This window comes from Myiozetetes cayanensis, unplaced genomic scaffold (assembly GCF_022539395.1).
Source record: "Myiozetetes cayanensis isolate MyiCay16 unplaced genomic scaffold, myiCay2020 scf10, whole genome shotgun sequence".
NCBI lineage: Eukaryota > Metazoa > Chordata > Aves > Passeriformes > Tyrannidae > Myiozetetes > Myiozetetes cayanensis.
The window spans coordinates 14,380,131-14,401,774 of NW_026086605.1; the positions used below are offsets into that span (position 1 = coordinate 14,380,131).

At 58.6% G+C, this 21,644-nt stretch overlaps 2 protein-coding genes across 6 annotated transcripts; one reads left to right on the forward strand and one right to left on the reverse strand.

Moving 5' to 3' along the window:
* Positions 1–64: 64 nt before the first annotated feature.
* Positions 65–6,150, forward strand: ZDHHC16 (zinc finger DHHC-type palmitoyltransferase 16). 4 transcript variants are annotated; one of them, XM_050339127.1, is made up of 11 exons: positions 65–110; positions 2,269–2,521; positions 2,760–2,954; positions 3,192–3,280; positions 3,468–3,496; positions 3,666–3,799; positions 4,032–4,079; positions 4,668–4,753; positions 5,031–5,154; positions 5,228–5,298; positions 5,639–6,150. In XM_050339127.1, the coding sequence occupies exons 1-11, from the start codon at positions 67–69 to the stop codon at positions 5,751–5,753; spliced, it is 1,188 nt and encodes a 395-aa protein (XP_050195084.1). In that variant the 5' UTR covers positions 65–66; the 3' UTR covers positions 5,754–6,150. The 4 variants fall into 4 exon arrangements, with proteins under 4 accessions (XP_050195084.1, XP_050195068.1, XP_050195089.1 ...); XM_050339111.1 differs by having other exon boundaries at positions 3,227–3,280; positions 3,382–3,496; XM_050339132.1 differs by lacking the exon at positions 4,032–4,079.
* Positions 6,151–6,232: 82 nt separating this feature from the next.
* MMS19 (MMS19 homolog, cytosolic iron-sulfur assembly component) lies at positions 6,233–21,629 on the reverse strand. 2 transcript variants are annotated; one of them, XM_050339098.1, is made up of 31 exons: positions 21,497–21,629; positions 17,731–17,779; positions 16,884–16,984; positions 15,314–15,399; positions 14,828–14,902; positions 14,215–14,284; positions 13,895–14,023; positions 13,626–13,687; positions 13,268–13,354; positions 12,905–12,979; positions 12,550–12,627; positions 12,110–12,248; positions 11,581–11,735; positions 11,299–11,377; positions 10,938–11,063; positions 10,564–10,645; positions 10,128–10,225; positions 9,628–9,765; positions 9,243–9,398; positions 8,912–9,011; positions 8,656–8,758; positions 8,475–8,549; positions 8,213–8,339; positions 8,029–8,129; positions 7,897–7,953; positions 7,600–7,786; positions 7,407–7,489; positions 7,147–7,311; positions 7,007–7,066; positions 6,785–6,885; positions 6,233–6,705 (listed from the first exon to the last, which is right to left on the reverse strand). In XM_050339098.1, the coding sequence occupies exons 1-31, from the start codon at positions 21,597–21,599 to the stop codon at positions 6,678–6,680; spliced, it is 3,075 nt and encodes a 1,024-aa protein (XP_050195055.1). In that variant the 5' UTR covers positions 21,600–21,629; the 3' UTR covers positions 6,233–6,677. The 2 variants fall into 2 exon arrangements, with proteins under 2 accessions (XP_050195055.1, XP_050195060.1); XM_050339103.1 differs by lacking the exons at positions 7,007–7,066; positions 7,147–7,311.
* Between the last annotated feature and the right edge of the window lie 15 nt (positions 21,630–21,644).

The window sequence follows — 21,644 nt, forward strand, 5'->3', positions numbered from 1 at the left end:
CGGCGGCGGGGAGGGTGCTCCCGGCGTGCCGTGCGCGGGCGCTGCCCGTGGGCCGGCGGGCCGGGCATGGAGGCGGCGGGCGGCCGGGCGCCGGGCGGCGGCAGGCGCAGGTCGGGCAGGGCTGGCAGGGCCCTGCGAGGGGCTGGGGCCCCGCAGGGGCTGCGGGTGCCAAGCGGCTGGGCGGGCTGGGAGGCGGTACAGCGGTTCTGTGGGGCGGGGAGTGCGGGGGCCGGGAAGCGGCGGGGGATGCTGCGGGGCAGGAGGCGCTGGGGCAGGCCCAGGGGGCGGTGGTTTTGCCCTGGGGGTGCGGTTGGGATGGGATGCAGTGCGGGGGATGCTGCAGGCCTGGAGGTGCTGCGGGGCGGGAGGTCCCTGGTGGTGCGGTGGGGCTGAGGGATTTCTGCTGTCGGCGTGGGCAGCCCTTGGGGATGGGGCGGAGTGCTGGGAGTGTCACGGCGCTGTAGAGCTGGGTGCTGCTGAACAGGGGGAGCCGGGCGCTCTGGAGCCACCGGGGGGTGCCACAGGGCTGCGCCTGTGTGCCCGGACGCGGCAGGAGCCAGGGCACACGTCTGTGCCTGCGGTGGGGCCAAAGCCACGGTTCCCCACCCCTGGGCTGTGGTGTTGCCCGTGGTCTTGGCTGTGCTGGTGGCTGCTGTCCCACACCCGTGGGCTCGGTGCGCCGCTGGGATGTGTGAAGGGCCACGGGCAGGGCGAGGGCTGGATCCCAGTGCCTGGCTGGGCAGAGGAAGATGTGTGGCTCTCCTGGAGCCTCCTCCCTGTGGTTGTGCTGCTGTCTACAGATAGGTGTCTGGGGACAGAGGGGTGTCTTGCCCTGGAGCAGGGTGACTGCCTCCTCGTGGGCTCCCTGCTCAACAGCTGCTGGCTGTTATAGGTGAGGAAGCCTCTCCAAGGGACAGGGACATGCTATGTCTTTGGAGAGGAGGGCTGACCTCAACACCTGCTGCTGGCTGCAGAATTTTGTGTCTTACCACAGTGACAACATGGGGACATGTGCCAGTCAAAGGCTGCAGGGCAGGAATTTGTTGCTCCACTTTGTGTCTCATGAGTTTCAGGGAAAAGCTCTTGGCAGACTCAAGAGGAAACATGGAGAAGGGGGTGGCTCTGGGGTTTGTGTATCCCACCTCTCCCTTACCAGGGAGCAGAAGGTACGAGCGGGAGCCGTGCCTGGGACCTAGAGTGGGCTGCTGAGTCTGAGGTCCTCATGTCTAGCAGCTCCCAACCATGGGGTCAGCCCCACACTCCTCAGGCAGGGCAGAGGAGAGCCCTGGCTCCTTTGGCTAGCCCATCTGGATGCTGCAGCTCCTGCCCTCACCCTCCGTGCTCCTCCCCAGGGGCTGTGCTGGTGGACACAGCAGTGCCGAGAGACGATCTCTGCCGGAGGGACTCTGAGCTCTGGCACCACTGCCTGGCACCGCTCCAAGGCAACTGCTTGGCCCAGGCTCAAAACGTGCCTTGGCAGGACCCCGGGGCAGCCTTGCTGCTTAATATTGATGGTACTGCCCGTACGGAGGCCCGGGGGCACCAGCCCTGCAGATCGTTTTCCCAGATCAGGTTCCTCGTGACTCCCAACGGAGCTCCCAGTCAGGACGGGGGGCTCAGCAGCCTGGGAGCAGTGCCCCTGGGCCACTCCTTCACTGGTGCATGGCATTGTCCAAGGATCCAGGCAAGGAGAAGGAGGAAGTGTTGGGACTCCTGGAGTTGGGGGTGTGAGGTTGAGAAGCACACAGGGTGGCCTCTGCTTCTTGTTCCAGAGGCTGAGGTGAAAGGAATTAGCATCCCACTTTTTGGGGTTAAGGAGGGACTAGGGGAGGAGGAGTAATCCTGTACTGGCTCTTCCGTGTATGTCTTGTGTGGGTTCTTCCGTCCCTGAACCTATTGGGAAGTGCTAGGATCATCCCTGGAGCTGGCCCAGCATCCTGGATGCTCATGCCTTCTCTGGTTTCCTCTGAGTCAGACTCTCCGTGTCACTCCCCCGGCCCCCTCCCCGCTGGGAAAGACGAGATGGGACCAGAGAGCACCTGAGCCCAGATGCTGAGGGGCCTGTGCCCCCCAGTCCACGCAGACACATATCACAGTGACACTGGCTACACAGCCTCCCGGAGCCTGGGCTCAGCTCCTCGGGCTCTGCCTCCTTGTCAGCTCAGGGAGCTGCACAACTGGCATCGGCACATCTGGGAGGGGAGACCCTTCCCAAGGGACAGCCAGGCAGCAGGGCAGCCTGCCCACACCGAGCTCCTGTCCTCCCAGGCGTGGTGTGGCAGGGATGAGGAGCCGGCAGCGGATGTTTGCTGCGGTGATGCGCCTGCTCCTCAAGTGCCTGCGGCTGGGCCGGCGGCGGCGCTTCAAGCTGGTGCGGCAGGTGGAGCAGCTGTGGCACTACGGGCACCTCTGCCTCCGCTCCTTGCTCTACAACTCCTTCACCAACGGCGATGTGGTGCTGGACTCCCTCTTCGAGCCTGTCTACTGGCTGGTGGACCATGTCACCCGGTGGTTCGGCGTGGTGAGTCTCCTTGGCGTGGTGACCACCTCTCACTGGGCTTGGCACACCCAGCACTGGGGCTACTGTGCTGCTGGGGCAGCTGAGTCTCAGGAGTGCCTGCGCTCCAGGCAGGAAGAGAGATGGGATCTCAGTGTGTGGTTCATATTAGTTTCCTGTGGCCGTGTCCTGCCTGTGCCTCTCCCCAGGCAGTGAGGGGCAGGTGCTGCCCACTCCAGTGACCCAGGCCCCTTTCCCGTAGGTGTTTGTGGCACTGGTGATTGGGCTGACGAGCTCTATTGTGGCCATCGTGTACATTTGCCTGCTGCCCCTCATCCTGCAGACCTACACACCTGCCTGGATCTGCTGGCACCTTGCCTATGGACACTGGAACCTCATCATGATTGTCTTCCATTATTACATGGCCATCACCACCTCACCAGGGCACCCACCACAGGTGAGGCACCAAGTGGCAGCACAGCCTCTCCCAGCTGGACACTGGAACTAGCTACATACAGATGGTCATTGGGAACAGCCTGGTGGTGGTTGCAGGAGGCCTCCTCCAGACTGGAAGAAACTGGGCTGGGCAGTGCAGAGTGGGGAGGCAGAGGGATCACAGGGGAGATGAGGAATGTGAGGTGCAGGGGACAGGTGCAGGGTTTAGGTGCACAAATCTCTTCTGACTTGTGCACAGGCCAAGAATGACCTTACCGGCGTCTCCATCTGCAGGAAATGCATTGCCCCCAAGCCGGCTCGCACCCACCACTGCAGCATCTGCAACAGGTAGGGCACTCTCCCTCTGTCCCTTTACTTGCCTCCTGTCCCACAACGAGACAGGGGCCCTTCCCCTTTGCTCTGCTGGCTCATTGCCCTGTCTCTTGCAGCCCACAGAGCTGAGGGGGTGCCTATCCCCTCCCAAACACAGCGCTTGTGCTGGCTCTGACACTGGTGCTGCTCTCCTCCCTCTCAGGTGCGTGCTGAAGATGGACCACCACTGCCGTATCCTTCTGCAGTACTGACCGATGGCGCTCTCCTGGGGGCAGCTGGCCCTGCTTCCCCCTTCTCTTGCTGCCCTACTACTCTCATAGAGAGTCAGGGACGGGTGGTCCCTGGGGTGGGTTTGGACCTATGCTCTGTCACAGTTAAGTACCTTTAACCCCAGAGGCAGCCTGGTTAAACAACTGTGTGGGACACTACAACCACCGCTACTTCTTCTCCTTCTGCCTGTTCATGACCATGGGCTGCATCTACTGCAGCATCAGCGGCTGGGAGATGTTCCGGGATGCCTATGCAGCCATCGAGGTGAGCGGACAGGCCCCGGCCCTCACCTGCCATGCACTGAGGCTGCCTGGGCTACCCAGGCTGAGCTTGCAGAGCAAGGCTGGGCCAGGCCCAACCATGTAGTGACTTTGCTTCCCCTCTCCCTCCTCCTGCGAGGCCCCCAGCTGCTCTGGTCCTGTGGGGTGTGAGGGGAAGGGCTCCTGCCCCTCTCCTCCGAGACACATAACTGGTGTCCTGTTTTCCGTCCCCCTAGAAAATGAAACTGCTTGACAAGGAGAGACTGCAGGTGGCTGCCAACCAGGTGGGACATCCCTGCCCCCCAGCTACTCCAGGCTGTGTGGAGCAGAGCTGCTCTGCAGGCTGGGTCCTGCCTGTGGCCCTACTCTCCAGAAGTACCCCACATCAGAACCAGCCCCCATGCTCATCTCACATGCCAGAGAGCTGCGGCTGGCCAGGCAGCTCTGCTGCAGACGCTGCCTCCAGCAGCTTGGGGTCTGCCTCTCTGTGCACCCAGCTTCCCGGGGCTTGGGCTGGTGACAGCTGCTTGGCATGTGCTGCTCAGGCCATGGGCTCCTGGGGAAGCTGCAGAACTGGATACACATCTCACCCTGACCATCAGCTGCGGGGTCCTGACCAGTCCCGTGGCTGCTCCCTGACTCCTTACCTCCAGCCCACTGCTCCTCATGCCTGTGTCAGTTTTGGATATCTGTCTGTCTGTCTCATGGCTGTCTTAGGCTGTCTCTCCTTCACCCTGGCTGTTGTGTTAGTTTCAGTTGTAGTCCTTTCTTGCTGTCCAAGCTCTTGCAGCAGTGAGGGGTGCAGCAGTCCCTGTCTGGCTTCAAGCCATAAAGCATTCTGGGTAATCCCCTCTCCTGTGATCCTTTTTCAGACCTACTACCAGACCCCACCACCCATCTTCTCCTTCCGCCAGCGAGCTTTCCACAAGAGCGTGGTCTACCTCTGGGTCCTGTGCAGGTGAGGGGGCCCAGGGGCTGGGGGAAACAGCATGAAGCCTGTGACACTGCTCGCCCTCCACCTGCCTGCAGCTGGGCTTGCTTGCTCTGGCAGACATCCCTGCCCTGCCAGCCTTCAAGCCACAGAGGAGGAGAGACAATGCTGCTCTGTCACAGGGGATTAGACAAGCCGACCCACTTACGCGGCTGTGGGTGGGGGAGGCAGCCTCAGCTCCTGCCAGCTGCAGCACCAGGAAGGGAAGGCCTGAGGCCAACCTGCAGTCCCTTGTCATTCCCAGCTCGGTTGCATTGGCCCTGGGTGCCCTCACGCTGTGGCACGCTGCCCTCATCACCCGCGGGGAAACCAGCATTGAGCGGCACATCAACAGGAAGGAGAGGCAGAGACTGCAGAAGAAAGGCAAGGTGAGCACAGCCCATGGCCTGTGGGGCTGACCAGTACAGAGCCAGACATGATGCACCTCTCCCCATTCTGCAGGTCTTTAGGAACCCCTACAGTTATGGCAGCTGGGATAACTGGAAGGTGTTCCTGGGTGTGGATGTGCCAAGGTAAGAGCCCTTGGGAAGCCCCTGCCTGAGAAAGTGGTGGCTCAGCAGCTTATGGGGGTGTGGGGACAACAGGGACTCTCCTTGGGCAGCTGAGGGAGAGCAGCTCTGCATTACTCTGAGCTTTGTAAGGCACAGAAGGCCACATCTACCTTATGGCTCCTGAGTCCTGCCCAGTGACAAGGTGTGGCCTGCCCAGCACACCTTTGCCAAGAGAATCTCAGCTGAGGAGCTCTGCCACTGCGGCAGCTCAGGACATGGCTCACAGCCCGGGCTTGGTTCCTCAGAGCACAAAAGCACTAGGATTTCAGGTTTGTCTGTGGCCTCACTCCTCTCCCCACAGGCACTGGCTCACCCGGGTCCTGCTGCCCTCTCGTCACCCACCCTACGGGACAGGCCTGAGCTGGGACCTGCCTCCCTGCGTGACAGAGCAGCGCGCACCGCTCCTGGCCATCTGAGGCCCAGTGCTCCTGACATCCCACCCTGCAGGAGGGGAGCGCACAGGGGACCCGCTCCACCGCTGCGGCTCCCTTTGGCCCAAGTGCCTGGCAGAAGGCTGGTGCTGGCACACGTTGCTGACTGGAGCCAGAGCCACGGGAAACTCCATGGACAGTGTCGGTGCCTGGATGCCTGCCCTCTTGGCTCTTGGTGGCTGCAGGCAGCCCCGGGGGAAGGCGGCAGAGCTGCCGCTCCTCACTCCAGCTGAAGGTGCTGCCCTCACTTGTACAGGTACAGGCCAGCACAGGCCCAGCTCAGCTCTCCAGAGCGCTGGGCACAGAAGATGGCACTCCCGTCCCCCAAGTACTCCCCAGGGAGCCTTTTAGAGACCATCCACTAAATACTTGGTTTTTTTAAGGCTGTGTGGCTTTTCTTCCTTGTGGTGGGCACAGACTTCTGGGGATGGGAGAAGAGGGAGCCCCATGATTCCCCAGTGTGAAAAGAGGATAAAGGGCAGGGCATGTAACCAGCAGCACCTTAAGCTGCTCAACATATGGAAGGGGCACTGAAGTCCCAGCCCGAGCTGCATGGAGGCCCTCGGAGAATTACCAAAACAGATATATTTATTCCTCTGGCACGTGGGTTATCACACACCACACGTGTGCACAGACCTGTCCTTTCCACTCACGTGTGGCAGGTCTGTCCATCACTGTCCCTGGCTGCAGCAGAGGGTGGACAAGCCATGAGCAGCACAGCTCCTTCCCTGCTGTGGGTACTGGGAAGGTGCTGCAGTGAGAGGTGCTTTCTGCTGGCCTCTGCGCTCCAGCCCTGGCACTCAGGGCAGCATTGGGCTCTGAGGGTCCACAGCATCAGTTGGATGGCTTGGCAGGTTAGCAGGGCACCAGTAGGATTGTCGGTCAGCGCAGGAAGGGGATGCAGGGCACTCACCTGCCTGGGCTCCCCAGCAGGAACCTGTAGGGACAGAGACGGTGCCATCACCTGTGTTCTGTGCATGTGGGCACCCCCAGCAGCTCCTGCCACACAGACTCACCATTCCCCCCGTGCTGCCACCGCCTCCTTCCGCACCAGCCTCTTTTTGTCATCCAAAGGCTTGGCCAGTGCCCGGATAACTCGGGCCTTGTATGGGAGCAGCTGTAGGACAGAAGGCAGTCTCAGTGAGAGAACTGGGTGCTGGCTGCCCCCCAGGAGGTTTGGGACTCCCTTGCCCCTCTACATGCAGGAGCAGGCAGCAGGGCGCTGCAGCAGCACTTACCACTGGTGTGGGCAGGCAGGTGAGTGCATGGGCACAGCGCAGGGCAGCGATGCGGACAGCCTGGAACAGACAGGGCTGAGGGCAGCACAAGGGGGTGGTGGAAGGGGGCATTCCAGGGAGGAAGGAGGGGATGCACGCACCATGGTGGGACTGGAGGTGAGGTTGAGGAACTTGGTGACCAGTGTGTCGACATGCAGGCTCATGATCTGGGGAGCTTCGAGCAGCAGCGGCTGGAGGCAGTTCAGTGTGGAGAGCTGAACCACACGGTCTGAGCAGGACAAGGCCTCAAGCAGGAGAGAAAGCAGCTGCAGAGAGGGGATATAGGAGTCATGAATAACCCCAAACCATGCACTCTGCAGTGTCACAGCTCCCCCTGCCTGCCACCAAGGCTGGCTCTTACCGTGGGCAACTCTGTCACCAGCACAGGTTTGGGGAGGTGGTTGAGCACATGGGACAGGCCCTTCAGGTAATTGGCCTTCACGTCTGTGGAAAGCAGAGATGGTCAAAAGCAGCCAGGAGGAGGGGATGCTGGCTCAGGTCCCCTGGGTAAGGGGTCAGGGGTGGTGAGGCCAGGCTGGGGGGTGGCCTCTCACCGGGACCAGCCCCGTGGAAGCCCTGCACCAGTTTGGGGACGTTGTCAGTGAAGAAGCGCTGGCGGAACATGATGCGCACGTCGGCGTGGCAGCCCTTGTGCAGCACGTCTGGGGACTCAGCCATGAGCAGGGAGAAGCCGTCGGCCGCAGCTGGGCCCAGCTCTGTGTCACCCAGCAGGCCCAGCAACTGTGAGGGAGAGAGCCCTGAGAAGGGGTGCCGGCTGCTGAGGGGTCCCCAGCCAGATGTGGGGAGCAAGGCAGGTTTCTCAGACACCACCCAGCCCCACCACCGCCTACCTTGTCTGTCAGGCAGGAGCTCAGGGGGTGGTAGCGCAGCACCAGGGCTTTGGTCACCTGTGCAGGCAGAACAGTCAATGCCAGGCTGACCCCCGCTGTCCCTCTGGCTCACACATCCAGAGCAGGCCTTACCCAGAGCAGCAAGGTGAGCGCCTGCGTTCGGCAGGGTCCCTCGGCAAGGCCGGGCTCCATCCTGTTCACTGCAAGCTGCAGGATCTCATCGAGCTGCTGCCCTGGGGACACAGAGGGACAGGCTGATCCATTCCCCCTGCCAGCAGTGGGCAGGGACCCATGGCCTCTACCCCAGCCCACTTACCTGCTGGGTGCTTGTTCACCAGCCCCGCAAAGCACTTGGCAGCTGTGGTGGCTGTGAAAGGGCAGTTGCAGGAGCAGCTCAGTGCCAGCAGCTCCCGGAGCAACCACTCCTGCTGAGGAATTGCCACCTGGAAGAGACATGGATTTTGTTATGGCCCAGGGCTACAACTGCTCCCTCCTTCTGCCTGTGGAGCTTGCCTGTGGACACAGGCTGGAGGGTGCTTGGGCAGGGCTCCTCTCCATCCTGCTCCCCACCAACCTACATTGCGGGGCAAGGAGCAGATGAAGGCCATGAGGAGGGCAACCAGGCGTCTCTGTGCCTCCAAGCACTCCCCATCCTGTGAAGGAAGAACAGTGCCCATGTCAGAGTCCTTGCTGCCAGCCTATGCCAACATCCTCATTCTCTGCCCATTCTGGTGCCCCAGCCCCAGTCACCAAACACACCCCAAAAGGCTGGAAGGAGGAAGGAAAACTGTTCTGGGGTAGGAAGGAGACCTCTCCATCCAGAAAGAGGGAGATCACATGAGACACGCTCTGGGCAGCCAGTCTAGGAGAAAAGAAACATTGCAATGTGCTGTTCTGGGAGGGTTACCAGAGAGCTCGTGAGTACCTCCCAGGAGGCACAGATGGCAGCAGGGGGCACACAGCCTGCCCCCTCCCCACGATGGAGTGTCCAGCTTCCCACCCAAGCATCACTCACTCAGGACTCAGGTGAGTGGTGGCAGCACTGATGACTGGGACCATGGCTGCCAGCACCTCTTCCTCCAGCAGTGCCTTGCCCAGCAGTAGGTGGGTGCTCTCTGCAGGTAGTGGAAGGAAAGGAACTTGTTGGAGCCTGCTGTCCAGAGGGAGGAGGCAGGCACAACTCATTGAACCCACACTGGACTGGGGCAGTGTGAGGGAGCAGCAAGGCCCACAGTCACCCACGGGTGCCAGAGGGCATCAGCAGGAGTGCTGACTGCAGAGTCAGGGACCCCAGAGAGCCTGGGAGGTCCCTGCCCTCCCCTTTCCCACTCCAGCCCTGCACTTACCTTGCATGGCTGCCTGCACAGCCATGGCCAGGAGGCATGGCACCACCGTCTGGTGGAAGTACCAGCAACCCTCTGCATCCTGCTGGCACTGCAGGGCCACACGGTGCAGGCTCTGGCACACAGAGACCATGTCCTGGGTGTTCCCAGCCTCGCTCCCTGCAGGGCACAGTCACCATCACATCAAACAGCCTCAGCACCCAGGCCCCTGATCTGCACCAGGAACCTGGGACAACGCAGCCCTCCAGGCCAGCAGTGGGATTCACAGCCCATCCCAGCCCTGGGCTCCTTTCACCACTTCCATTCTGACTCTCCCAGCCATCATCAGTAACAGAGGTAGTTCCTGCCCAGACACACTGCATGGAGTTGCCTGCTGTGGCTCCTTTACCTTTCTGCACCTTCTGGAGATGCTGCAGCAGGACAGGGACAGTCTCCCTCACAATGCTGGTGTGGGTGGACACGGCTGCCAGGGCCTGCAGGCAGCGTTGCTGCAGGGAGCAGTGGCTGTGGGAGCTCTCCTCCCGCTCTGAAGAGGAAACACACCTGAGTGGGCCTGGGCTGACCCCAGGCCACCTCGACAAAGGGCAGTCAGGGACCAGACCCTGCCAGGGTGGATGGGGTGAGGCAGCACAGCAGACCCAGCCTGTGCCAGGCCCAAGGCACTCTGTCTCCTCTGCAGCTGGGCAGCTCCTTCCCATGAGGCTAATCCTGGCCACATGGGCTGGCTGCCTGACAGCCACAGCCTTCCCTGTGCCAACACACTGGGAATTCCCCAAGGAGAGCCACCAATCTACACCGTGTGGCACAGCCCCACTGCCTGGCAGGAACTGAGTGGCGATGTGACAAGCTTCACTCCAAAACCAGACACTGCTCCCTTCTCAGCCCTACCTGACTGCAGCTCCTTTTCAAGCCTAGGTACCATGTGTCCAGAGAAAACCTTTGGGTAGATGGGGGCCAAGGACCCAGCTGCCTCCATCGCTGCTTCACTGCCAGGATGGGAAGAGAGTGGGAAAGGTAACATGAGGACTGCAAATCTGGGGCTGCTTTTACACCAGCTGCACAGACCTGACGGTGCCTCCAGAAACTCATTTCTTAGCCATTTGCCTTTTTCACACTTCTGGCAGGCAGAGCAGAGCTCCCTGATTTGACAGGCTCAGACTTTCTAATTTCCAGCCCATGAATTGCCTGGTTTATCCCACATGGTCTTTTAGTTCAGAGAGTTCCTGTGCCTTCTCCAGACTACAGCCCGTCTCTGCAGCAAAGCCAGGATTTGTTCCTCCTCCCAGAGTGTGGATGACTGCAGTGGTGCCAGCCCATCCCTCACCTGCTCTGGGAATCCTCCTCATGCAGAGCGAGACGGATGAGGTGGTCCACAACCAGCTCCAGGTCAGAGGAAGACAAAAAGCCTGGAACAAGAGCCATAGAGGAATACTGCCCTCAGCCAAAGGCAAAGATGCCGGCGTTCTGGCCAACATCCTTCCCCCTCATCCAGGCTAGTGGCATCACAGCAGCATACGAAATGCCAGAGATACAAGGTACCCAGTAAAAACAGGCAAGAGAGAGACCAAGTGTCCCTGGTGCTCATGGCTTAGGTAGAAAATGCTGTCACTACTCCTACAGGCAGCAGACAAGGACATCCCATCTCCCAGAAGAGAGTGACACCTCCCTCTGCCTCCCCAAGGGAAACAAGGCACCAACCTTGAAGGGAGCCCAGGAGAGTCAGTGCCTTGATCCCAACCAGCTGCAGCTGCACACTGGGATCCGTCAGCGCCGAGAACACCACAGAACAAACCGGGGCTTGGAGTGACAGCAGAGCGCTCTCATCTGGAGAGAGGGGAATGGTGTCACTGCACAGCCACCATGACGGCACCTGGCAGACCCTTTCTGGGGCCCTGCAGTTGGCACCCAACCATGCGGGGACCCTGGGATGTGGCAGGGGGTCGTACATGCAGACACCCTTATCAGTGAACTTTCCTTGTCTGTCAACATACAGAAAAGGGAGGTCAGGACCAGCAGTCCCTGGGACACAGGTTACTTCAGAGGAACCAGTCACCCTCACCTTCTTCCACATATCCCCACTTCTGCTGCAACTCGAGGAAGCCCAGCAGCATTTCCAGGATTGTCCTCCTCTGGCTGCTCTACAGGGACACAAAGGCATAACCCAGATCACCCTCACTGCTGGGACTCAGCTGCACCTTGGCCAAGTGCTGAGAGGCCACAGGGTGCCCATGGGACCAGGGAAGGGCGTCCACTTAGACACCCTGCTCCCACCAAGCCCTGCATAGCCAGGAAGTGTACTCAGCCCCACTGCCTGTGCTGGCAGGGCCAGGGTGCCCCTCACCTGCGGGTGGTTGGTGTACTGCTCCAGCAGCAGGGGCAGGACACTGCGGGTGACACGGTGGTAGGTGCGGAGGGAGGCACCCGCTGCTGCCTGCAAGAGTTTGGCACTGGGCCACACCAGCTTCATGTCGGGCTCGCACAGATGGTGCCTGCAATCTGAGATAGGCTGGGCGTCAGCTGCACCGGCGCAGAGCTCCTCTGCCTCGCGTGCGGGGACGCAGCTGATAGCTGGGCTGGGACGTGCTGCTGGGGCGCAGCTCGGCGCTGCAGCACAGCCTTCCTATCTGAGCAGCTTCCCACAGCTGCCAGCACATAGCACAGCTTTGGACACCCAATCCCAGCACAGAGGAAAGCAGCTCAATCCCCTTCTCCTCCCTTCCTGCAGCCAATTACCTTGGAGAAGATGAAAGTGGTTGTGAGGGCCAGAAAGAGAAAAAGGGCTTGAAAGAGAAGAGGGGGGCAGATCTCTAGCTAGGAGGATGCTTTCAGGCCTAGCTGCTCAGGACAGGGTAAGTCTCCGTGCTAGCTACCTTGCAGGATGCTGCTGAGGAAGGAATCCAGCAGATCCTCGGCATCAGAGCTGAGCACAGAGCGGGAGAGGCAGGCAGAGAGGGCATGCAGTGTGGCCAGGCATTCCGTCTCAATCTTCTCGCTCGCTGTCTGGAACACCTGCAGGAGAGGCCATGGGATGAGCCAAGTTCCATGCTGATCCCAACTGCAGGCTTCAGGCTCTGAACACAGGCTGAAGGGTTCAGGCTCCTGCCTCACTTCCCACGTGATTTGAACATGCAGCAGGGCACATTTAAGCCCCAGGGACATGCTGATAGAGCTGGTCTGTCCCCTCCACTTTTCATCTGGGGCTGTTCAAGGTCACTGGTGCAGGTTGCTGGGAGACATGGGGCGCACCTGGTCTGGCCATGAGCTCCTTCTCAGCAGAAGCCCAGCTGTGGTGGAGCCCTGCAGTACTCACCTCTCTGCGCAGGGATGACCAGAGGCTGGGGAGGAATTCCTGCAGCTCCTTCTGCCCGTAGATGGCACAGCAGGCAGTCTGCAAGAAGGAGCCAGAAGAAAGCATTACAGAGAAGCCAGTATCAGGAGGACATAATGCAGGGACACTGCCCATCCCGGCAGGCTCATGCTGAGCTGCACGAATCACTCGAGAGAGAGAGAAAAACAGGAAAGAGTGATGCAGGCCAGGACTCTCGAACTGGTGGTTCTGCAAGGGAGAGTCTCTGGCAGGCAGGGACAAGGGCTCAGAACTGGCTGGCAGCTGCTGCTGCCATAGGTCAGCTGTGGGCTGAAGGGAGTAGGGGAGCCCTCCTTACCAGAGTCTGCAGGGAGTCAAGCTTGGCACTTTGCAGTTCTGAGTCCAACTTCTCAATAAGCAGAGGGAGAAGAAACTGCAGAGAGAGACACTTGCACTCAGCCCACCCTTTGCACCACCTCATCCATAGTCCTGCAGGGCTGCAAGGTCAGCCTCTGCCAGGACAGCAGAGGTGGAGGGGTAGTTGCAACAGGCAGACCCTTCCCAGGAGGACTCTCTCCATGCCCAGTCCTACAGGAGACAGAGTGCCCTAGTGCAAGCTCCTGGTCCCAGTTGCCTCCATCCCACAGAGCCACAGCAAGAGCTGCAGCACTACTAAAGGCAGCCTGTGTTCAGGGAACAAGGGTGCTCAAGAACACCCTACCTCAGCAAATTGGGGTGTGGAAGCCAGTACGGCCCGGAGACTCAGGATCAGGTCTTCTCTCTGGATGCCATGAGGATCATTGGGGGGCTGGAAAGGAAGCAGAGACCAGGTCACCCACCAGTCAGGAAATATCCCAAGCCAGCCATCAGCCAAGGCTGCATTGCCTCATCTCCAGCAAGGCACCAGCGGTGCCACTCACTGCAGCCAGCTGTGCACAGCTTGTCCAGCTGGGTACCACAGCTCAACACTGCCCAGCCAAGACTCTTGCCCACCCTCTCCTCCCATTCCCCAAATGGGACACAATCCCCTGAGAAAACACCAGAAGGAACAGGCTGTGGCACAGGGCAGACTCACTCACTGGAGTAAAATCAATAGGGAAGTAGCAGGACGTAACTTCAAACAGCTCCTCCACAAAGGGACCTGCAGGGAGGAGAGAGGGAGTGAGCAGAGGTGCTGGGTAAAAAAGGCCCAGCAGCTGTGTCTAGCACCCATGACAGGCTGGCTCTGCAGCTCCTAAAGCATGTCAGGGACCACCCCACCCCTGGCCAGACCCAAGAGCCATCCCTCTAATGGCTCAAAGAAAAGGGACGTGTCTCCCAGTCAGCTCAGCAGCAAGCTCAGGCTCACCCAGGGCATAGTCTTTGGTAATGAGATCACGCACAATCTGGAAGGCCACCAGCAGATTGCGGGGATCCTTCTCTCCGTCCATGACCTGGATGAAGCCAAAGGTGAAGTCGGCACCCAGGCCCTTCAGCTCTGCAGAAAGAAAGAGCATGAGCAGGTGCAGGACACCAGACCATACCAACATGGCATTAAATCAGCCCAGTTTCCCCAGCCCCACAGTCCTCTTCCAGCTCTCCCAGCCAAAGAGCCCTCAGGTAAGGCAAAAGCGAGCCATTTTCCCAGTCTCGACAACCCCAGAGTGGTTCTGGCATCTGCCCCCTCACCTTCCTCCCTGGTGCTCATGAAGTTGGTGATGATGCTGTAGACTGTGTGTCGGTCCAGCTGCAGTAAGGACTGGAGGGAGGAGCAGAGCAATCAAAAACACCCTTTACACATGGCAGCACCACTACCCACCACCCACAGGCAGCGCATGCCCTTGAGGAGAAGGCAGGACCCCCAGAAGCTCAGCTGCTACTTGCTGGCATGCAGATCCCACTTATCACATGCAAAGTGTGCACATGCCTATGTGATGGCACCTGAACATGACTGTGTCCATCACTGCATGAATGCACCATCAGTCACACCAGGGCCATGCATTATGTCCAAGACACTGCCAGCATAAACAATCTTAAATTGGAGGAGAATTGGGCTGAGGGCACTTAAACGTAGCCTGGAGAATGGAGCCAAAGGGAGTAATTCCCCCAGGGCTGAGAGAAGAGAGGACAAGGGCAAATCAGGATCCTCAGCTGCTGTCTGCCTCTTGCTCTACAGTGAGCCATGCTGTCTCTAAGCTCTGCAGAAGCACTGCACTGAATGTCACCTGTCCTCAGGCAGGCAGGCCATCCCCAGACACACAGGGAACAGGGATCAAGGAAGATGGGAAATCATATTGCTCACCTGCACATGTACCTCTTGGAAAATGGCTTTGAGCACAGACACCGCTAGCCCTGGGGACAGCACCTCACACATGCTCTGGGAACAGGAGAAGAAAAGCAAGAATAGAAAACCACTACAGCAGCCACATAACAGAGCTCCTGCCTCCACACAGCAGCTGCCTGCAGGATCCTCTCCCATAACAGGGAGAGCTCACCACTCCCTCCCCAGACAGGACAGGACAAGATGCCCATCATCTGTGCTGTTCCCCAGGGTAGCCAGGGAATCCTTGCCCCAGTACTAGCACAGGGCAGGAAATCAAGGTAGTCTCCTCTCCCTCTGCAAAGGGCACAGCAAGAGCACAAAGGAGACAGGGCAGTGCTGCCAGACAGACTGAAAGCCAGATGAACCCTGCTTGATGCGCTGCTCCATCCTGTACCCAGGTGTTGCACCTCCCAACACCATTCCGGAGCACATCCCTGCACTGTGGGCTGGGAAGCACAAACTCACTAGGGCTCGGAGTCCCTGGAGCACAGATGGGATCACCAGGTGATGGTCCTGCAGCCGGCTCTCGTAGAACAGGACAAGATGCAGCACTGTCAGAAAGAGACACCAACGTGTGTTAGCCACAGGAAATGCAGCTGCTGGGTGCTGCCCCCACCTCAACTACAAGCTAACGGGTTAAGAGCGAGCACATCTTGCACTGCTGGATGGGGAGAACTGCCACTGCTGGATGCACCCACCTGGCTCCAACACCTGCGCCCTCCCCCCGTGGGCAGATCATGCGTGACCACAGCAGGGCAGCAGCAACCCCCGGCCAATGCGGAGGTGCTGGAGCTGCCCAGAGGCATTTGCCCTGGCCTGTCCAGACATGTGGGAGCAGACACCAGCAACAGAGCAGCAGACGCCTGCTCAGCAGAGGCTGGAGAACATCGTGGGGTGGGGCTCAGGGTTGGAGCAGGAGCTCCAGCTTCCCAGCTTCCTCACACTTGGCTCCACAACACGTTCCCGGCCCCTGAGTCACGGCCACGGGCGCCTTCACACCCCGGCCCTGGGGAGTGGTAGCAGGAAGCAAACTGGAAGAGCCAGCTAGCAGCATCCTGTGCCCACAGCTGCTGCAGAAACTCACCCCTCCAGGAGGCAGCCTGACGCAGCGCTTGAGAAATGAACTGCACGAGGAGGGACACGAGGCTCTAACCCAGCTCAGTCCCCTTGCTCAGCTGCCTGACTCTGCCAGGTATCCCCACTGAACCTCCCCTTCTGGCTGCCCCTCCAGAGCATCCCAGTTCCCACCACAGTCATCACACCCGACTCCAGCTACTCCAGTAGATAAGTCTCTACGCACAGCTGCTCTTAGCCCTGCCTGGCTCACGTCTGAGCCTTACAGAGAGCCAAACGCCAAGGACTAAGCACCTTTTACTTTCATCCTTCCCTTCCTTCACCTTACTTACTAGATGGGCCCCACTGTCTTGCAAGCCTGCTGGCACAGGTTCAGCTTCCCATCTGCAAAACTCCCAGGTCCAAGCTAAAGTCTGTCAGCATTTACTGGCCTCCCCTACTGCCAGCCAGTTGCTATGGGGCATTTAACAGAGCCAGACCTTCCCCTGGCCTCCATGAACAGGGCATCTTCCTCTCCCCACTCCGGTCCCCCACTCCACTCTCATCCTTACACTGATCTCCCCTTCTTCCCAGACCCCTGAGTTAACGTGGGCGGGCTGAAGAGCTGCAGCATGACTTGATGTGTGAAGAACTGTTTTCCTGCCCTGAATCACCACCCAAGGATTTTTGACACAGAGATATGTCCCCAAGGTGTCCCACGTGGCACTGAGCATACCCACTCGGTATGCAACACTGTCACACTGTCAGGGCCACCAGCTGCAGCCCAGGGCTTTGGCGTGTTCCGAAAGTGAGCCAAATTGTGTGGTGAGGTTAGCAAAAAGCCTGTAGTGTGAAGCCTCATGCCCTCCTTGGACTTTGATTCTTGAGAGATGTGTACAAAGTTGCCATGGTGCTAAATCAATCCCTTTGCCAACTGCAGGACAGAAACTTGATGGCACAGGCTTTGCCCCCAGCCACTTACCTTCCTTCTCCTGGAGCAGGGAGTAACACTGGAGCAGGACTTGTGACAACAGCTGGATGCCTCGCCCTCGTGTCCGAGGATCTGTGTTCTCCAGGCAAAACCTAGGCCAAGTAAGGAGAAAGCCCAATAGGCGTGTTATGAGCAGGGACACCCAAGCAGGAAGCACATCCTGAGCAGACACATTACTGAAACAAAGAGGTGCCGCTCTCTTGGCAGGGTGGTCCAATCCTGCCTGACTTGCCAGCAGGGTAGGAACAGACTCCTCTGCCCCTGATGGTGCTGCATGCACCTGGCCCCGCAGAAGCCACACAGAAAGAAACCCAGGTCCCCAAGGAGGACCAAAGAAATTGCCCTTGCATGATGCTCCCAAGATCACAACGGTCAAAAAAGAGTAAAGCCTCTTACGAGCTGGGCAAACCCAGCCCCCCAGCTTGGGAGAAAAAAGGCTAGGCCATGACAGCTTGGAGACAGAACAAAAGCTGAGTGCCAGACAACTCATGACACAGTGCTGTGCAGCTGTGTGCTCAGGCAGCTCCTGCTGGGGACAGCCCCAGCTGAGAAGTGCCCTGCAGCTCGATGCCTGCCACAACACCTCCCCTCGGTCCTGGGAGAGCATCAAAAGGTGCTCCAGCTCTTCTCTTTCTCACACAGCTCCCACATCTAGGGGGGTGAAACACCACTCAGGCCCTCTGCTGTGAGTAGACAACATTCCGCATGCTGTGCTACATCTACTAGTGCTGAAGCTCGTCCCAGACAAGCACACTTTTCCTTCTAACTGTGCCTCCTTCTGGGAATGTCCCCTGCAAGGCCCTCACCCGATGTACAACATGCATAAGGCTTTTCTTACCCCAGGGCTTCCACAAGCTGCAGCACTGTCCACTTTCCATCTTTCAACCCTGGAAAAAGAGGTAAAGAGAGTGAACCAAAGAGACTCACAGAGTGTCAGGCAGGCTCAGTGCTGGAGATGGATGCTGGGAAGCATCCTGGCACTATGGTGGGAAAGGCTGTTAGGTGCTAGTTCTTCAGTAAGCACTGAAGGAGCCATGTGCACTTGGTAGAGTTGCCTTCAGTTGCCTTCAGCCCTGCCTGCAAACATGTCTGAGACCGAGAGCTGCCTCGACTAGATCAGAGTTGAGAGTAAACAGCCAGGAAGAGCAAACCTGCCTGCATTTTGCCTCTACCCTCTCCCCACAGCCTGGCTGAATCCATTAACAATGTGTGGCTTCTGAGAGAAGCCTCACTGTGCTCCACTTCGCTGAGACACTAAAAAGCACTTCTCCAGTGTGAGCAAGCTGGGAGGAGACAGAGGGCAGCTCCCCAGGTGCTTCCTGAGGGAGAACTGGCCAAGCAAACAGCCCAGACAACAGCGATCACCCAGCTTCCCACCTCAGCTCCGTCACCTCCACACTGTGCTGAACAAGACCTGCACAAACTCCCTCCAAGATGGAGGGCAGGGAGAAAGGCAGCTTTGTGGTCAGAGGAAGACAACGTGCTGGGATTCCTGAAGTCTGTTTCCAGCTCTGACTCAGACACCTCACCAGGTTGCCTCATTCACCTCCTGCCTCCATATTCTTGCAACTCAACTGGGGGAAGAGTCACTCCTCAGGAGGCTTTGGTAAAGACCTGCTTCATCCTACAAGAATCTTTGGAGAAAGGCAGGTTCTCCATTCCCACCACCCACTGCCAATGTGATACCTTCCCAGAAGGAAAGCTCTGGTTAGACTTGGGATGGGAGACAAGGGATTGCCTTACCTTCAGACCCCTAACCTGCAGCTCAGGTGGCAAGGAACATTGCTGGGAAACAAGCAGCACCCCTTACTCTCTATGTGGATAAAACAGCACTCTGCCCCCTCAAAAAAACAACGACCTTCCAGTCACCAAGACTCACTGTCTTTGCTCACGAGCATTTCTGGGCACTCCAGAGGGTCCTGCTTATCCTTCTGCCCTGCTGAACCTACATGACTGACAGGGAACATGCTCTCAGAAGCCCAAAGGTTTCATTCTAGGCTTTCCCAGGCCTTGTCCCAGCTACTGTCTCCCACTGTTGCAAGCATTTATTGTCTCTTCCTAAGCAGTTAATTCCAGTATTAAGTCACATTGTTCATCAGAGAGCTGTCTCTGGGGATGGGATGACAGTGTTTTCGACAGCAGGCAGCCCAGACTCCAGAGATAGCGCTTCCAATCCCACTTGGCGCAGCAGGGAGAGGGAGCCTGGACTGAGGGACAGAAGAGATAAAGGGAGCTGCGCAGAAGAAGAGCCCAGCAGGTCTCAGAGTCGACAGGCCCAGACTGAACAGGGGGTGCCTTGACTGACAGCCATAAGGTGCTGGCAAAAATTCTTGCAGAATAACAACAGTGAAACAGTAAGTGGCTGCTATGCACCAGCCAAAGCAGAGTGGGTCGCTGGGAGAGGTTGGATGGCCCCTCCACACCCAGCATCCCAACATCCCACTCCGCAAGCTCATGAAGAGCCCTCAAGTCTCTACACCACCATGGAGAAGGTCTGAGACAAACCCTGTCTCCACAGCCAAATGCTCTGCCTCTCTGTGTCTTGCAGAGACTGAAAGCAGCTTCTACACAAAGCTACACAACAGGAAAGAGCTGCAGCGTGATGATGACCAAACCACAGCCAGGTAGTGATGCGGATACCGTGAGCAGCAGCAGCGAGGTCAGCAGCCCCTCGGCTCAGCTCAGTGAGGGAGTTCACTCTGATCTCAGGGGCCCAGCTGTGATCACCTTCACCTCATGTGGCGTGGCCACCCGGCCCTGGCAGGAGCTGCGAGCACAGGCGCTGATCCCAGGCAGTGCTGTGGTGTGAGCGCAAGCACAGCTGACTGGACCTGCCTCATCAGCACAGCAGGCACATGGTGAGCCGGAGGAACTGCTGCCTCCACATCTGGCAGCAGCACCTCCATCCCCAAGGTTAATGATGCACCTTGAATCCCAGCTCTCCCTCTACCAGGAGGGGCTGCCTTCCTATTCTGGGATTTCCACAGTCCCAGAGGCAAATGAGAAGCATGTCAATCACCCTATGCTGGATTGCTACTCTGAACCAACCTGTTCATTTTCCTGACAGATCTGTCCTCCCTTTCACACAGTGTCCTTCTAGGTATTAATCGCTTCTGCAGGCCTTCCATTCCTGTCTTCCCCACACCCTCAAAACACGAGCACAGCATTCATGGGGAACGTGTGATGAATTCTGTAACAGCAGTATCCTTCTCTCCCCATCTTTTAATAAAGACAAGTTCAGCTCCCTCCTGCTACCCACTGACCTGTGCAGCCCAAGCTGCCTGTGACAGCACCACAGCCTTTCTGCCACTTGACAATTTCTGCTCCTTTTAGTCCTCAGTAACACATGGGGGAAGCTCAATGTGTTTCTTCCAACAATTACAGTGGCCATGAGGTTAGAAAAAACCCTCCCCTTTTGCTCAAGGACACATGGTGCAATTTAATCCTTTCTGATGTGTGGTTCTCTGTGAGGTCAGAAGGCCTGAAGGACACTTCCCAGCTCACCCCCACCATTTGTCAAGGTGGGTTTGTCACTAGTGTCACAGCCTGAGGAGAGCTGAGAGGGGAGGACAGACAATTCCCTTTGTATGTCTTCCAAGAGACAAAGCTTTCTCTGGGCATTTATGTAACACAACCACAGATGACAACAGCAGTTGTAAGGTTATCCTTCCCTGCATCCATCCCAAATATGCCACAGACCTTGTGCAACTCTTCTGCAACTTCTTAAATGTCACACAGTTCATAGGGAGTGAATTCCTCCAAATTTCCTTGTCATTTTCTTTATGTCACATGGGCCACTGGGTCACCTTCCCGTTTTGCCAACTCATCTCATCATCAAGATACCATGGATCAGTTCACAATCCATGAGCTTTGGGAACGGTCTATAAGCTACTCCCCTGTATAATGTAACCTCCATAGTCTTTGTCTGCTCTCTCAGCTACTTCCCGAAACGTGCTGAAGCCAGTGCCTAGAAACACAAACATGCCTCCTTATGCTTAGAAAGCCAGGTTCCTGAAGCTGCAACTTCCCTAATGTAACAAAGTCACCAAATTGCTGCTCCAAGCAGAAAGACGAATTATTCAAATGCCTCAAGCCCTGCTAGGAAAGGAGGAGAAACCACAGTGAAGGCAGTCAGAGCCTGGGCCCCAGAAGCGGGAGTCAGTGCATCAGTCACCTTCCACAGTACCTCAGCCAAGGCAGGAGCTCCCTCCCCACTGCCGTATTCAATGCCACCCACTTCTCCCTCGCTCCTGGAGCCCCTCGCTGCTGTCCCACTCCTGCCCCATATGCCCCTCTCAACGCCCAGGTCGCAGCTGCAGCACAGCCCATCCCCTTGTGTCCTGCCCCGCACGGCAGCCCAACCCACGGCCACGCTCTGACCCGTTCCTCCACTCCACTCTACCCCACGTCACCCCACCCCACCCGACCTCTACCCTACCCTACCCCACCCCACCCTGCCCCACAGCCCCACGCTCCCCCTCAGAGCCCTCACCACACCCCAACACGACCCGCCCGGCCGCACCCACGCCCGCCCCAGGCCCAGCCCGGCCCCGCCGCCGCGCTCATGCCCAAGCCCCGCCCCGTGGCCACACCCCGCCCGCTACCTGCCGCCACCTCCGCGGCGCGGCCGTCCTGCTGCCCGGCTACGAAATCCCGGACGGAGGCGGCGAGCGGCTCCATGCCCGGCCCGGCCCCGGCCGCCGCCATGACACCCGCGCAGGGCCGCGGCCCGGAGTGCCCCCCGCGGTCCCG

Excerpts from the sequence above, each read along its gene's own strand:
- ZDHHC16 (XM_050339111.1), top strand. The coding sequence starts at position 67 with ATGGAGGCGGCGGGCGGCCGGGCGCCGGGCGGCGGCAGGCGCAG. Across the intron at positions 3,497-3,665 it reads GAAGATGGACCACCACTGCC|CCTGGTTAAACAACTGTGTG; the intron begins GTATCCTTCTGC and ends CCCCAGAGGCAG. Across the intron at positions 3,800-4,031 it reads ATGCCTATGCAGCCATCGAG|AAAATGAAACTGCTTGACAA; the intron begins GTGAGCGGACAG and ends CCGTCCCCCTAG.
- MMS19 (XM_050339098.1), bottom strand. The coding sequence starts at position 21,599 with ATGGCGGCGGCCGGGGCCGGGCCGGGCATGGAGCCGCTCGCCGCCTCC. Across the intron at positions 11,736-12,109 it reads CCTCAGCAGCATCCTGCAAG|ATTGCAGGCACCATCTGTGC; the intron begins GTAGCTAGCACG and ends AGCCTATCTCAG. Across the intron at positions 7,490-7,599 it reads CTTCCACGGGGCTGGTCCCG|ACGTGAAGGCCAATTACCTG; the intron begins GTGAGAGGCCAC and ends TGCTTTCCACAG.